This window comes from Electrona antarctica (genome assembly GCF_951216825.1).
Source record: "Electrona antarctica genome assembly, chromosome: 22".
In the NCBI taxonomy this organism is placed as follows: Eukaryota; Metazoa; Chordata; class Actinopteri; order Myctophiformes; family Myctophidae; genus Electrona; species Electrona antarctica.
This window is the reverse complement of record NC_136805.1, coordinates 8,450,692-8,466,627: the sequence shown is the minus strand read 5'-3', so window position 1 is coordinate 8,466,627 and position 15,936 is coordinate 8,450,692. Positions and strand designations below refer to the sequence as shown.

The 15,936-nt window shown below is 42.3% G+C and overlaps 1 protein-coding gene across 1 annotated transcript; it reads left to right on the top strand.

Moving 5' to 3' along the window:
- Positions 1-2,825: 2,825 nt before the first annotated feature.
- On the top strand, positions 2,826-13,016 carry gsg1l2b (gsg1-like 2b; the record flags this gene model as incomplete). The annotated part of the gene is made up of 5 exons (XM_079492002.1): positions 2,826-3,317; positions 4,223-4,270; positions 6,839-6,991; positions 12,053-12,164; positions 12,716-13,016. The coding sequence occupies exons 1-5, from the start codon at positions 2,993-2,995 to the stop codon at positions 13,014-13,016; spliced, it is 939 nt and encodes a 312-aa protein (XP_079348128.1). The 5' UTR covers positions 2,826-2,992.
- Between the last annotated feature and the right edge of the window lie 2,920 nt (positions 13,017-15,936).

The following is a 15,936-nucleotide window of genomic DNA, read 5'->3' as shown; positions in this document are numbered from 1 at the left end:
CAGTCCAACACCAAGTTGAGTAACATTGTACTGCCAAGAGATGCTGCCGTGTGTAGTGATGTAAACTGTAAAAATCCTCAACATTGCACTGAACTATGTAATTTCTATGACTGCATTGTGGAGTCCCTACTTAAGTCCAGCAGGCCTCTGTATAAACATAGGACCAACAAATACAAGGCTAAGCCAGGCTGGAAGGAACATGTAGGTGAGCTTCATGCCGAGGCTAGAAGAGCCTTCAAAGCCTGGGTTATGTCAGGAAGACAAAGACATGGTCCCTTATTTGAACAAAAGAAACGTTCAAATGCAAATTTTAAATATGCTTTGCGTTTCATAAAAAAAAACGAAAATACAATGAGGGCTGATTCTCTTGCAAAGAAGCTACAACAACATAATGCAAATGACTTCTGGAAAGAAATCAAGGTATTAAATAAGTGCAAAACATCGCTGCCAACCAACATTGATAAGGCTACTGGCTCAGAGGAGATTGCCCAACTGTGGCAGAAACATTATTATGAACTGTTCAATTGCGTTCAAAGTAATGCCTTTATAGTGGGCAACATTGACAACAGTGAGGATGTTACCATTTCCCCACAAGAAATCTACGATGCAATCAGAGTACTTAAAGATAATAAGGCATGTGGTATGGACAAAATATCGGCCGAGCATTTAAAATTTGCAAGCAGAAAACTTTGTCCCTTACTCTCTATCTGCTTCACTGGGTTTTTAATACATGGTGTTTTACCAAGTTCCATTGTATCAGTCTTATTAGTGCCCGTCATTAAAGACAAGTCTGGGAAGCTGAATAGCTCCGATAATTATCGACCAATAGCCCTGGCCAGTATTTTATCCAAGGTCTTGGAGAGGACTATACTGAACAGACTGGAGAAGTTTGTCCTGACGTCTGACAACCAGTTCGGTTTTAAACCTAAACATGGTACCGATATGTGTATCTTTGCCCTAAAGGAAATTTTAGATTTATATAACGGGCATAATACCACTATTTTTACATGTTTTATTGACTTATCGAAGGCCTTTGATCGTGTCAATCACGAAAAATTATTTAATAAATTACAGAACAGAGGGGTTCCTACCTCTTTAATAAGAATCCTGGCCTTTTGGTATACACATCAAACTATGTGTGTTAGATGGGGTAACTGTGTGTCGTCACATTTTACTGTGAAAAATGGCGTCAGACAGGGAAGCATTTTATCCCCTTTGCTTTTTAATTTATATATGGATGACCTATCTAAACAGCTGAACAGCTGTGATACAGGGTGTCGGGTCGGCGACACAGTCATCAACCACTTGATGTACGCAGATGATTTGGTCATCCTATGCCCATATAGTGCTGGCCTTCAGCAGTTACTGAGGGTCTGTTCTCAATATGGCTCAGACTGTGACATTATTTATAATGCGAAGAAGAGTAACATCATGATTGTAAGAACCAAGGAAGACAGTAAACTGTCATTTCCAGTCTTTTTTCTGTCTGGCACAGCCCTTAAAGTCTGTGATGAGGTCAAGTACTTAGGCCACTATTTAACAAATGACCTATCTGATGATAGGGACATATACAGGCAACGTAGAATGCTATATGCACAAGCAAACATGATTGTTCGTAAGTTTAGTATGTGTTCAACTTCTGTGAAGTCCACACTATTTAAATCTTTTTGCACACCTATGTATACTGCCCACTTGTGGCGGCGCTACAAAAAGGGCAGTATGCAGAAACTCAATGTGGCTTATAATGATGCCATGAGACTACTGCTTAAAGTGCCACGGTGCAGCAGTGCAAGCGAAATGTTTGTCAGCATCGGCGTACCCACCTGCTCAGCTGTGCTGAGGAACCTCATGTACAAATGTATGTGTAGGCTGTCTGATTCTGCCAACAGCATTATTGTTATTCTGACTAACCCTTTATTGAGTTCAGTCAGGTTTGTTTCTAAACTGTGGAACCATTGGCGTGTAAGCCTGTATAGTATGCACTTGTGATTTTATGCAGACAATGTTTGCCTTTTGTTTGTCTCTGTATTTGTATGTTTTGTTTTTTTATGTCACTATGGACCTTGTGTCTTTAATAAAGTTTGATTGATTGATTGATTATATTTACCCAGGGTATCTGGGCTAAGCTCAAGAACTTGTTTCCAGCCAGGCCCTGCTCATAGAACATTTCATCGTAGTGGTTCAATGCCTTGTTCAAGGGCACTTCAGCGGTGGTAATTTTAACGTGTCGGACCGCTGATTCGAACTGGCGACCTTCCGGTATCAAGACCGCTCTGCAATCGGTTCGGCCACCGCTGCCACTGGGTAGTCACATACATGCGAACTGGGTAGTCACATACAGTATAGCCTTCAAGGACCAAGGCGGTCATCATAATAATTATATCATATTATTAATATATGACAGTCTTAATTGTTTTATCAAGGCTAGGTAGTCAACATATTGAACTCTTTTGATTTGAACTATGTTTTTATCTATTCTATTCTACTCTACTGTAGCCTATTGTTGGCATATGTAGAACACCACCAAACATGCTACAGAATAGATAATGGCACACTAGTAGCCTAGTTTTTAATTAATTATCATGGGTAGGCAAATGTAAACAACCTGATTGAACTCCCTCGATGAGGTAGAGTTGAGGGGCAATATAATATAGTGAGAGAGAGAGAGAGGGAGAGAGGGAGAGGGAGAGAGAGAGAGAGAGAGAGAGAGAGAGAGATTGCGAGAGGAGGGGGCTGAAAGAGAGAGGGGGGTGGTGGTCTCTAGCTATAGAAAATGAGAGACCCGGCATCAGCACAAAGGAGCATATCTCAGAAACGCACGGGAGCCCAGCCAGATGCGCCGCGCGGTAATTGGGCGCGGACATGTTAATGGAAAGCCGGATCATATCATGGGGATTTGAGGAGAGAAGCGGAGAGAGAGGTCGACAAATATATCAGGATTATTTTTTAAAGCGTGACGGACTGGTACCGTGGCACTCTTTGGGTCGCAGTTATGGGCATCGACCGGCGGCGGAGAGCGTCGCTGGCTCTTACCTTGAACTTCCTCGCCCTGTGCCTCGCCGTGTCGGCGCTCACCACCAGCTACTGGTGCGAGGGCACGCGGAAGGTGGTGAAGCCGTTCTGCACGGGGCCGCCGCCACCGTCCTCCACCGACGCCACGAGTCCCCGGAAGAGCTACTGTCTCCGGTACAACAGCTCCAACGCTAACAACACGCGGCTGGTCCAATACATCTGGGAGACGGGCGAGGACAAGTACCTGATGAGGAAGTTTCACACCGGGATCTGGTTCTCCTGTGAGCAGAATGTCAACTTGACCGGTAAGTTAAGTTAGTAGCCTAGTTACGCACCTGCTGCTGATGATGATGATGATGGAACTTTGAGCGCGCAGTGGGAACCAACCAACCAACTGGCCCAGATGCGCGCTTAATTCTTCTCCGGTGTTGTTGGTTGGTGTCCATTTGTCATTATTAAGAATTTTAAAGGTTTGTCTTTAAAGTTAAAATGAACATGGCTTTTTTTTCTCTATACACTTTTAAAACTTTTGTATTTATTTATTTATTGTTTTGCATAATTTATCATGATATGCCTTTTGTCCGATATGCGATGATGAAGCACCTTTTCCTTTTATTTTGTAAGACTACTGCTCTTATTATTAATTTGACCCCCCCCAAAAAAAGAAAAAAAAGGGCAGGGCTCTGACTTTGTTACTCCTTATGAATGTGAAGCTATTATGTAGGGAGCCAGCTGAGACACGCATGCATGGTCCCCTGGTCCCCTAGGCTGAACATATCTGCTGTTAGTCACTAGAATGCTCAAATCCAATTGTAAGAATACCGTTACCAACCAGAGATATTCTATCCAACATGATTGACAAGATAAAACTGTTATGTAAAGGCACGATGTTTAATATAGGCCTGCCTGGACCTAAAGCAATCGTTGCATACATTGATGAAATTGTTATGTTATTAAATAAAGAATACACATTTAAGCACATTTAAGCCAAATATTCCATGGGTTAAAGATAAGAGTGCATGCAGCAAGGCTGGAATTTACTACAGTTCAGTGCACACTGCACACTGTAGGCCTAGTACATTTTCAGTGGTACACTACTACACACTGAGAGAAGTATGTTGCAGTAGCCTACAGTGATGCCACACGTACATGGTGTGAATTGAACTAGTGTGCAGTTTGACAAAATAAATGTGCAATTAATCTCTTTCAGGTGAAAACTGCAGAAGTTTCCTGTATGTTGCACCTGCAAATGAAAGAGGTAAGCCTGGGAAACAAACAAGAAACATTATTTTATTGCATTGACTTAATGTTTAATCGTGCCACCCATCCTCCCTTATGCTTCTGAAGGCTCATACATAGTCTGGATTTTCGGTGGTGGGGTGACCACCGAACTACAACATGACGTCACGAGCCGCGGTGAAGAGCAAACCACCGCCACCGCTCCAGCCCTTCTCTCTGTTTTCACTCACCACCGCTCAACGTTATTTCAGCTCCGGTGGTCAGCTCACCACCGGAGCGGTGGTCACCTCACCACCGAAAATCCAGACTATGAATGAGCCTTGAGACGTATAGGCAGCACAGAAGTTTCAACCCATGGGTTTCTCATCATCACTCATTCCTCAGCATCAGGCAATACAGTGTAGGGCGGCTATACGTAATTCACATGAATGGATGGCATTGGCCTTATAGAACACGTTCTATGATGAGACCTCAGTATGAATGACGCCAGGCCTGTACCGCCCATACAGCGAAGATCGACGCCACATGGGTTGGCCCTTGTTCGGTGTCGTGTTGAAGGGGCTATCGATTCGTGACATAGTGACACATCTAAGCATCCAATTACCCCAAGCCATGAATGCCCACCAGGAATATATATCATCTCATAGATATACTGCAAGTCGGCGGGCTTATTAACCCATTTTGACCTGACGTAAAAAAATAAATAAAAAAAAAGTCTTCTGAAAGAATATATATTCAAAGATATGTGCCGCATTTTCTCGATTTTTCAAAAATAGCAGACCTACAAGCTCGTAGCGCACCACTCGGTGGCGCGCTATGAGCTTGTAGATCTTCTATTTTTCAATAGCTAAAGTATAACATAATGCTTTAAAACACCAAAAGGGGTCCCCGCCCAGAATGGGTTAAATCACATTCTATTTGGTGTCTTGGCAGCAACCAATATACTTGACACGGGCAAGTATATGTCGCATAAAATTAAATCGTCAATCACACAATCACTTAATCAAGCGAAGGGGCAGTCGATTAAAAAAAAAAGAAGAAAATCAATTTGTCCAATGGCCATCGTCGTGTGTGGGAGGGGAGGCTTGTGTGAGACATCACCCTCTAATTACCGTGCTTCTCCTGTCGCCAGTAGCAGTGGCACTGCTGTCTCTCCCTTTATCCTCACGCCCTTTCCATGGCTGATTCACTCCTCACACACAAAAGACTTCCTCACAGTCTCTTGTAAGGGCCGGGCGCTTGTCTTGCAGTGGAATGAAATGAGATCTTTTGTAACACTGACACAACAGGTGGATGTATTGTGACTCAGTTGTTGTCGCTCAATTCGATTTACGTCATTCCTGGTGAAATTATGTGTTATCCCATTTAGGCCTGACGTCGAAATTTAAAAAATGTATTTTTTTCCTGAAAAACCTCATGTTTCTATATCAGTGGTTCTCAATATTTCATGTCAAGGACCCCAAAAATATATGTATTTGGCCACCGACCCCTGTTGTTCCAGGGACACCCCAGAAGAAAAGATTTGAGTTAAAAACTGAAACTCTGAAAGAATATATATTCAAAGATTTCAGGCACATTTTCACGATTTTTCAAAAATAGCAGACCTACAAGTTCATAAAAATAGCTTGTAGATCTGCTATTTTTCAATAGCTATAAGGTATAACATGCTTTGAACACCAAAAGGGGTTCCCGCCCAAAATGGGTTAATCAATGGAGAGCTAGTCCACAGTGTCTCTACTTGAGGGGATGTGAAAGAGACTTATAGATTGCAGCATTTTCTGATATGATATCTATGCAGACATACAGATGTAACATTAGTTATTAGATGAAAATAACATAATCAATACTTTAAAAAGCGTGAAATTATACATAAGTCTATAATTACATTAATCATGTCTTATTTTAATTTAATAATGAAAGGATTCATTTAATATGAAATCCAGCTTAGAGCTTGTTTTGTTCTTTATTTTGCTATGGATATTAGTTTTGACTAACAGCCATTTTACATTAGTCAACCGTGATAAATTAAGTACATGAAAGCTACCCGCCCCGGGGAAGGGTTGTATACCGTATTCAATTTGTGTAAATTGGGTTTTCATATACAGTATTTCAGGCCCGTCTCCTCGCCTGTCATTCAGGCAGGGTGTGAGGGTGATGTGCAGAGCTAAGCCTGGCCAGTAATATGTCTCTGGCAGATAATGTATCCTTTCTCTGACAGTGAAGGTTAATGATATGGGTGAGTGGGTCACTGGTCCAATCCTCCTCAGCCAGCCTCCTGCTTTTTCATCCTTGTCGTTCCTATAGCCATAACAAACTCCCCCCTGCCACTCACCCCAACCTTCTGACTTGCCAATATTTTTTCTCTCAACCCCCCTTCCCGTTCCCCCACACTGTGTGTCCATGTTTCCACTGCTATCATGTACTTATATCCACATGAACCTTAGCGACACCATTCGGGTGCCTGCTGCGACACATTGTAAGCTTGTAGGCCTATACATATTTTCAGTATTTAAGTAACCATGTGCGAAAACAACGCTTTTGTGTGCCTCACTCCTATTTCTTCATCGTTGCCGTCTCATCCCCGCAGGAGTGCTTTGGCTGTGCATCGTGGCGGAGTGCCTGTACATTCTCCTGCTGGGCACTGGGGGCATCCTCATGTCTATAGAAGTCTGCCACTTTGGCAATGTCATCGATGGACTGAAGCTCAACGCATTCGCTGCCATTTCCACTGTCCTCTCAGGTATACAGCCGCTGTCGCTCTCCACAATGAAGCATGAGTTTGCTAATGGGACAGAGGACAGTTCTGGTGTCACTTGATCTGATTCTGATTGACTCACACAACACTTTGTGTTAATCTGTTCACAATGTTGAGTTCCAAGCCTTTTGGACTGGGTTGAATTAATTATCATTGATCGTTCCCTGTCATAAGTAACAGGATTATTTTAGAGTAAATCACATGCAGTGACCTTCTCTACAATGTGAAAATAAAATATACCTGTGTATCTTTTGAGGGGTGCTAGCCCCTCCAACACTGGGCTTTTCATTGTGACGTCATGTGGCAGGCAAATCTATGGACTTTAAAGGACCACTTCACCACTTTTCAACCTATCTTCATATAATAGGTCCTGACTCCTCACTAATAATCATGATAAAATGGCAGTCTGTGTCTCATAGGAGGGCTGTGGGCAGTTTAGAAACAGTCTTCCATCAATCATCATTAGGCAGATTATTTTTTTAAACAATATTTTTTTACACAAATGTTTAGATTTGTATTATCGTGAGAACGATGGCTTCCATTTTCGCATTGCAACTTTTCAGGACTAGAAAGCCTGCAGTTTCTATTAGCTTGTATTCCCCATCGATGATGGTTTCTGAACTGCCCACAGCCCTCCTATGAGACACAGACCAAGTAGGAAAAAAATGGTGCCATTTTTTCATGATTATTAGTGAGGACCTAGTATACGAAGATAGGTTGAAAAGTGGTGAAGTGGTCCTTTAATGTTTGCTTTAGATGATCTAATCTAGTCTGGCCAAATTTTACAAAGCCCCTGGACTTGTAAACCTTTTGAGAAGGTATAAAATTCATAAATTGGCCATGTTGTCTCATCACCACGGCTTTATCCTGGCCATAAAATGTGCAGTCCCAGTACATCCCATTGTAATGAGCTCCGAAGGAACAGTAGAAGACATGGAGCCACGCAAAATGTATTAAAGCTATTCATCACAGAAACTTACAAAGAGGAGAAATATTAAGATGTATTATGGGGGTATTAGTAGAGAGAGAGGCGTGTGTGTGTGTGTGTGTGTGTGTGTGTGTGTGTGTGTGTGTGTGTGTGTGTGTGTGTGTGTGTGTGTGTGTGTGTGCGTGTGTGTGCGTGTGTGCGTGCGTGCGTGCGTGCGTGCGTGCGTGCGCGCGTGTGCGTTGGGGGCTTTGGCTTCAACCCAATATCTTTGTATATAGACTGCCCTTGTGGGTAATTACATTTACAATCTCCATAAAAGCATTTTCACTGACTCACTGTGCTGCAAGTGGACAAAAATCGACTGTAACTGATGTTTGTAAGGGTTTTAAACCCAACAAGACAATATGGCTTAACCCATTTTGGGGCGGGAACCCCTTTTGGTGTTAGCATTATGAAAAATAGCAGATCTACAAGCTGATAGCGCGCCACCGAGTGGCGCGCTACGAGCTTGTAGGTCTGCTATTTTTGAGAAATCGAAGAACGACTGATAGAAACATAGCTTTTTCAGAAATGTAGAAGACATTTTTAGAATCTGATCTCAGGTCAAAATGGGTTAAGTGGGATTGAATCGGAAGAAGGCTGTAAGTCGAGGATGGTTTTGTTGTACAGAGCAAGGCGGGTGTTAGTATTCTGCACTATAGACTGGCATGGCCATTTTGTGTGTGAACCATCATGTGGGCAAATATGTTGGGTGCAAATACTAATATAATATTAGTCCAATTAAAATTGGAACAAGATTCTACCAAATAGGCCTACTGGTTCATTTAAAGGGGAAAACCACCCATTTTCAACAGTTTACTATGTCATTAATATACCTTAGAGCTGTTGTGTGGAAATAATATAAAAGTTCCCCCATTCTGTGTTTCCTAGAACTGTAATTATGAAAAAAAATCATTAACATGGTGAAACACATCTTGATGACATCATCAAGATGTGTTTCACCATGTTAATGATTTTGTTCAGACCTCTAGTTCTAGGAAACACAGAATGGGGGAACTTTTATATTATTTCCACACAACAGCTCTAAGGTATATTAATGACATAGTAAAATGTTGAAAATTAGTGGAATGCCCCTTTAAGTGAGATATTGGTGAAACGGCCAGCAGTGAGCACATGGAATATGTCTTTGCCAGTTGGGCTAGAAAGCATGAATAAGAGAGAGAAGAGATTAAAGGTTAATTGTTTTAGATTGGCAATAAATACTATTGTCATAAAAATCTGTTTTGTTGAGGTGGTTCTGTTCTAAAAGAAAAACCATAATAGGCCGTTTTCCTAGTGTGATTTGCCCAAACCACACATTTATGGATTGTATGTGCAGCAACGTGACATTTCTGTGAATGGTACGTTCATATAATTTACGCATGGTAGAACATGGAACAAGCTTGGAAAAAAAGGGATTTGTTCTACATGTGCAAACACAAAGCTGCTATTTGCATAACTTTAAGTGATAATATAATCTTGAAAAAAGCAAAGAAAAAAACGGGTGTTATAGGAATTATGGGAGATTATGAATGTAGGTGTTTCATGACTCTGATGTTGTTCAGACGAGAGATTTTCGGGGGTTAGGGCATATACTCCTGTTTCATGAAACTTGGATTAGAGATTAAACCGGGATTTAACAGATATCCTGGCTTAATATATCCTGGATTTAAAATATAGCGCAACTTTCGTTTCAACTTTGACCCCTCTATCACATGGAACTATTTTTCGGCGTAGTGATATGGACACAAAAAACATACAGTAGTTCCGTGTGATAGAGGGGTAAGAAATGAAGGAAAGTTGCACTATATGGTAGAAATAGGTCAACAATACAAATGACGCTAGTTTTGTGAATTAATTTACTTTTAATGAGTGACCCCAGTGCCCCCCACAAAATGACCGGAACTACTTAATATTTCACCAAAACCAGAGCAGAACTCTCACCACAGGACTCCGACAATGAATTAATACAGTTGAACCACTATATTAATGGCAAGTAATAAGTGTTTAATACAGCTTAAAATCTGAACTATCCCTTTAAGATGTTATGTTCTCAAGAGTTAAAGATCTAATAAGGGTCCATTTGGTTACCAACTCTCCATCATTTAGCAGCTGGTCCTATGGGGACCAGTGCCAGGAACCACCTCAAGGACCACCGGTGGTCCGGGGACCACTGGTTGAGAACCACTACTATACTGAGAGGAGAGAGGACAAAGGCTAGGAGACTGGTATTCTTAGAAAGAAAATTGGACAGAGAGCAAGATAATGTAAAAAAAAGGGGGGACAACAGTGTAATGATGATTGAAAGGAAAGACAGAGAAATAGAGACTGAGAGAATAAGAGAGCAGAACTTGAGGACAGGTTGCAACACTCCCAAAGTTTCAAGTTTCACAATATACATAGCAATGTTTTGCATGGTATTCTTATCAGAATATTTATCACATGTACTGTATATACATGTATACGATCAACACAGAGTAATGGCAGTAAGTTGGCAACATAGGATGATCCTAATACAGACCAAAACGTCCACACACACACACACACACACACACACACACACACACACACACACACACACACACACACACACACACACACACACACACACACACACACACACAAAGTTTCACAATTGCAAATAAATGGAGTGAAGCTACATGGAAGTATGCTGCTTTAATGTAGTACAATATGAATCACTTTACCCATTAATACACGTGATTGTTTTCTGTTTTCTCATTTGACCACATGGTGCCAGGTTACGTTGATGGATTGATTGATTGATTGATTGAAATATTTATTAACAGTTTGCAGAATTACAGTTCATTTCAAGCACAAACTCAATACAAAAGGCTGTTAACTGTGAGTGGACGACCCAATTAAGCATTACACTTGTTTCCAATAGGGTCCACCATGTTCAATTCATCAAAAACATTTAGAGACGTACAAATAGACACTTCTATATAGACAAAGAACAGAACAGGAATTCATCATAATGGAGGTAAAAAGGGAAAAGAAACATATACAGTGAGGGAAAAAAAGGGGTGGGCGGTGGGGGGGATTCACGTTCAGCTCCGTTCATTTGTTTGTTTTCCTTGGAGGAGCTGCGTTGGGTCCCCAAGTCGGCTCCGTGGCCGTACCTTGAGTTGGCTGTGTGGCCGTGACCAACAGTGAGCCAACAGTGGCAGTATCTTTCCACTTCATCTAATATTTCATTCTTGTTGCTGTCTATGAGCTTGCTGTCTTTAAGAGCACTATTAGACATTTTCACTCAGCCAAGTCTTTGCGCCTTTTCTCACCTCAAGCTGATTGACAGCACTTCTGTTCTTGTCCAGGGTACGTAGGACACATAAATCCATTGCAGCCTTGGTCTGATGCGTGCTTGTCGATAAGGATGTCTGGACACGATTCAGCAATGTCATAGAAGGGGTTTTCGTGTCAAGGGGTGTCTCACAGACAAACAGTCAGCTGACGTTGAGTCTGACTCGCAAACCTCAGTGCACACAAACACATTCCAATTTCCTTGAGGACAATTAGAATTAATTGTCCTCAAGGCAAGGAAATGCGAGTTTACCTTCTCTATAGCATGTTACACAAAGGCAATTTAAAGTTCATTACAAAAGGCTTGGCTCATATAGCAGGTCTTTCATCTAATTGCACATGTGTGTACAGTTTGTTTGTTTGCCCATTTGATGTGTGTTTGTGGGTTCGTGGATGGAGGTCCCTTGGGTTATTAATATGAAATGATGAAACTTTCATTACAGCATCTGGACGAACTCTGATTACTTTTCCCCATTCATTTTCCATTCTTGGTCAAATTCACAAACAGGGAGACGTGTCATGTCATGAAGAATAACAATGATAGTGGTGAGTTCATGACAGTGGAGCTTGGTTCACTGATAACATTATATTGCCACCAAGTGGTGAAAGCAGGAAAGTGCACCGAGTTCAGCTTTTTTTCTTTTCTTTTTTTTAACCCACTTACTGTCCGTTTGTGTTTCATATTGTGAGGATGTCAGTGTCTGATCATTGATCGGTGATGTGTATCAGTAAATCAGTGTTGCCTCTCTGTTTGCCAGGCTTGCTAGGTATGGTGGCCCACATGATGTACACCACAGCCTTTCAGCTGACGGTCAGTCTGGGCCCAGAGGACTGGAAGCCTACGACATGGGACTACAGCTGGTCATACATGTAAGTAAGCACACACACAGCGCGCACACGCACACACACACACACACACACACACACACACACACACACACACACAGACATTTAATATCTTTATTTGCATTCACATTTTTACAAAAAAATCTTGAACACAAACAATAGTGGATGCGCAAACTTGAAAAACTCTACAACAAGTGCTTCAGGATACAGATCACGGGTACAGAAAGCATCGCCTTCTCCATATATGGCGACACACACACACACACACACACACACACACACACACACACACACACACACACACACACACAGTCTGTGAGTTTATCCAATCTAGAATCATAACTTTTTTACTATCCTTTCAGAAATTACACAATGCAACAACAAATTGATGCATTTTGAATCACACGTATATCTGCATGAATACAATTTAACTTTATCATACAATTAGAGTTGTGAAAGGAAACTTTACAAGCTCTAAGCTGTCTTTTGGTACTATATAAATAAAGTTCTCTGTTGCTGCTATTATTATTACAAGGGGTCATTGCCAAAACAATGTCCCGCCTCTCTCCCTTCAGCTTGGCGTGGTGTTCGTTCACGGCCTGCATGGCGTCGTCGGTCACCACCATCAACCGCTACACCAAGACCATCCTGGAGTTCAAGCACAAGCGTCGGAACATGGAGAAGAACCTGAAGATCAAGCAGAAGCTGCTGGAGCTGGACTCCCCGGAGCAGGTGTGGGACATGTACATCAGCTCCGTCCCCAGCACGGCCGAGGAGCTCATGGACCTGTCCTCCAGCAGCCGCAAGCTCTCCAACGCCTCCGTCTTCCTGGACCTCAGCGACCTGCCCGACACCCAGGACGAGGAGTACTGTTAACCCATTCAGGCCTGACGTCGAAATAAAAATAAAAAAGTTTTCTAAATCATGACAATTTTCGGAAAGATTTGAGGCACATTTTAACGATTTTTCAAAAATAACAGATCTACAAGCTCATAGCGCGCCACTCGGTGGCGCGCTATGAGCTTGTAGATCTGCTATTTTTCAATAGCTAAATTATAACAATGTTTAAAACACCAAAAGGGGTTCCCGCCCCAAAATGGGTTAATGGTTAATGTGGTTAAACGCTAACGTGACATGGATGCGTTCCAGGTCTCAATGGATTAAGGCCCCGGCAGGGGCGTGCACAGATAGACACGAGGTAGTGCTAGTAGAGCACCTGCCCTTTTGCCCTCTGGACAGCAATGTGCCCCTTGTTTTGAAAGTTCGTTTTTTTTGTTAATTGTATGTTTATTTTGTACAGTGTACAGTATGTGGCACATGGTGACATTGACCAATTCTGGATTCAAAGCTGCTAATTTATTATGTATGCCCCAAAATCTATAACACTACTATATTAAGGCAGCCGGCGGTTCCACGCGGCCGCACAAGGTGCCCTTTTGTTCACTTGAGCACCTGCCCCTCAAAATGCCTGCAGTGCACGCCACTGTCAGTCTGTCAGTCTGGACCTGACAGCCGTGTATTTTGCCCGCCGAGCACCAAGCTGTGACCCAAGCCGCCATGTCAGCGGACCTCACCATGTACCTCCTTCCTCCTGGTCATTATGGAGCACCAAGCTGTGACCCAAGCCGCCTTGTCAGCGGACCTCACCATGTACCTCCTTCCTCCTGGTCATTATGGAGATGAGCACTGACCTCTGACTTTATGAGCGTTGGCTGTCTTTAATCCAGTGTTGTTGTTGTTGTTGTTTTTGAAAACAGATTCCCATATTGCTTCCCGTAGCTGAGAGTCAACAGAGCACAGCGGAGGGAATGCAACACACTGACTCAGAGTCAGCTCCATAGTCTGCCGCACGCAGAGAGGGCATGGCCGCCAGGTCTAACACATAGAAGCAGGGACGTGCACACATAGACATCAAAGGGGGCTTCAGTCCCTGCCCTTTTACCCGTCTGTAAAACAACTGCCCTTTCCAGACCACGAATGCAGCATTTACTAATGGTGAAAGAAATGAACATGCCACTCCTTTCCATGCCATACCGATGTCTCCTCAACTTGAACACAGTATTTTGCGATGAACTAATTTGTTTAGAAATCCAATGTCGTACATCGCATCTCCACTAGCTAAAGAGTGCTTGGTTGCGCCCCGAAAATAGCTGATGTACAAGCTCTCAACGTGTCACGCTGTGATGCGTTGTGAGCTTGTAGATCTGCTATTTTTGTCCAAAGGTGCCCCTCTTACGGGATTTCAGCCCCCGCCTCTCTGACACACTCTGCACGTCCCTGAGTGGAAGGCCTGTCTTTGTGTGCTCCCACGATCCATCCACCTCAGCTCCAAATGCTCCAAACTTCACCTACGAAAGGTTTAAGGTTGCACACTCTTAATGACTCTTGCGTATAACTACCTGTTTTGTATTGTAAAGATTTAAGGATTCAAAGAAAAATGTATAATGTAATGATGCTAACGTTTGTGCGAGTGTATGTGAGTGTGCATGCCTGTACAGGTTTGTGTGTGAAAATGTCTCCCACTTTGCCTTTGAAAATGGTTCATGTTAGCAGCATAGCATACAAAAAGAGGCTTTAGGGTTTCCTTAAGCATTAGTATTATAGATTGAAGGCCAGCTTGTGAGTTCAAATACCTCTATGTATTGACCAATATAATGCTCCCTTATTGGATGTATAACGGACATTAAGCACTGCCAGTGCCACCCAATTTGTAAACCGTATGGTGTCAGTGACTGCTTGCAATGCCATAACGTAGCACAACATCGGGAACTGCCCATAGATCCGAAGTCCCGTTAGTCCGAACATGCATTAAGGTTGGCGAACATGCACTGCTCCCGTGCTTGCGGTTATGTTTAGGTTAGGGTTAGAGATAGGGATAGTAATTTCGGAACAATGAACCTTCTGACTAATGGCACCACAACATCCACCTCATTGAGTATTATTATTATTATGAAACGTATTAGAAGGACAATATCAGTCACCACCAGAATCAAGAATGGGTGTTTTCAATTAATCTATCATGGTTAAAATGGAGTTTGAAGTGACAATGGGTTGTATAGAAGGGGGTGGGGCAGCAAAAATGAATAATCAAATATCAAAATAAATACTTAAAAATGGCCCGGGGTGTTCACTAAAGCCTGAGTAGACTAGTTAAAATGACCCCAAACATGTTTGAAAGCATTTTCCAGAGACCTCTTACATACAGTATCAATATTGTTTTCCATTATAGGTGACTATCTATAATGACACCCAACAATTTAGTATGTGGAACCTGGCAAATTCTGAACCATTTATAAATGGCAGATAAAAATGAGTTTGGGCTACTAGGAATTGTTGCTTCCACAAAGGTAACATGAAGAAATGAGGAGAAGCAAGAAGCACTCAGTTGAGAAGTTCAAAGTACTTCTCAGTCTCGGGTGCACGGTTCAGGTGTAGATGCAGTCCATAGAAAAGAATACCAGCACTCAAAAGTGAGTGTGGTCAGAGCTTCTTTTAACCCATTTTGACCTGAGATCAGATTCTAAAAATGTCTTCTACATCCTGACAGTTTTCTGAAAAAGCTATGTTTCGTTCTTCGGTTTTTCAAAAATAGCAGACCTACAAGCTCGTAGCGCGCCACTCGGTGGCGCGCTATGAGCTTGTAGATCTGCTATTTTTCAATAGCTAACACCAAAAGGGGTTCACGTTGTATCCAGTAGGATTCTTTTTTTATTCTCTATATCTATTTTTCAGCGTTCCCCCAACAGCAAGCAAACATACGCACGTTTCGCCCCAGAGGCCTTCCTCTGTTCCTCAG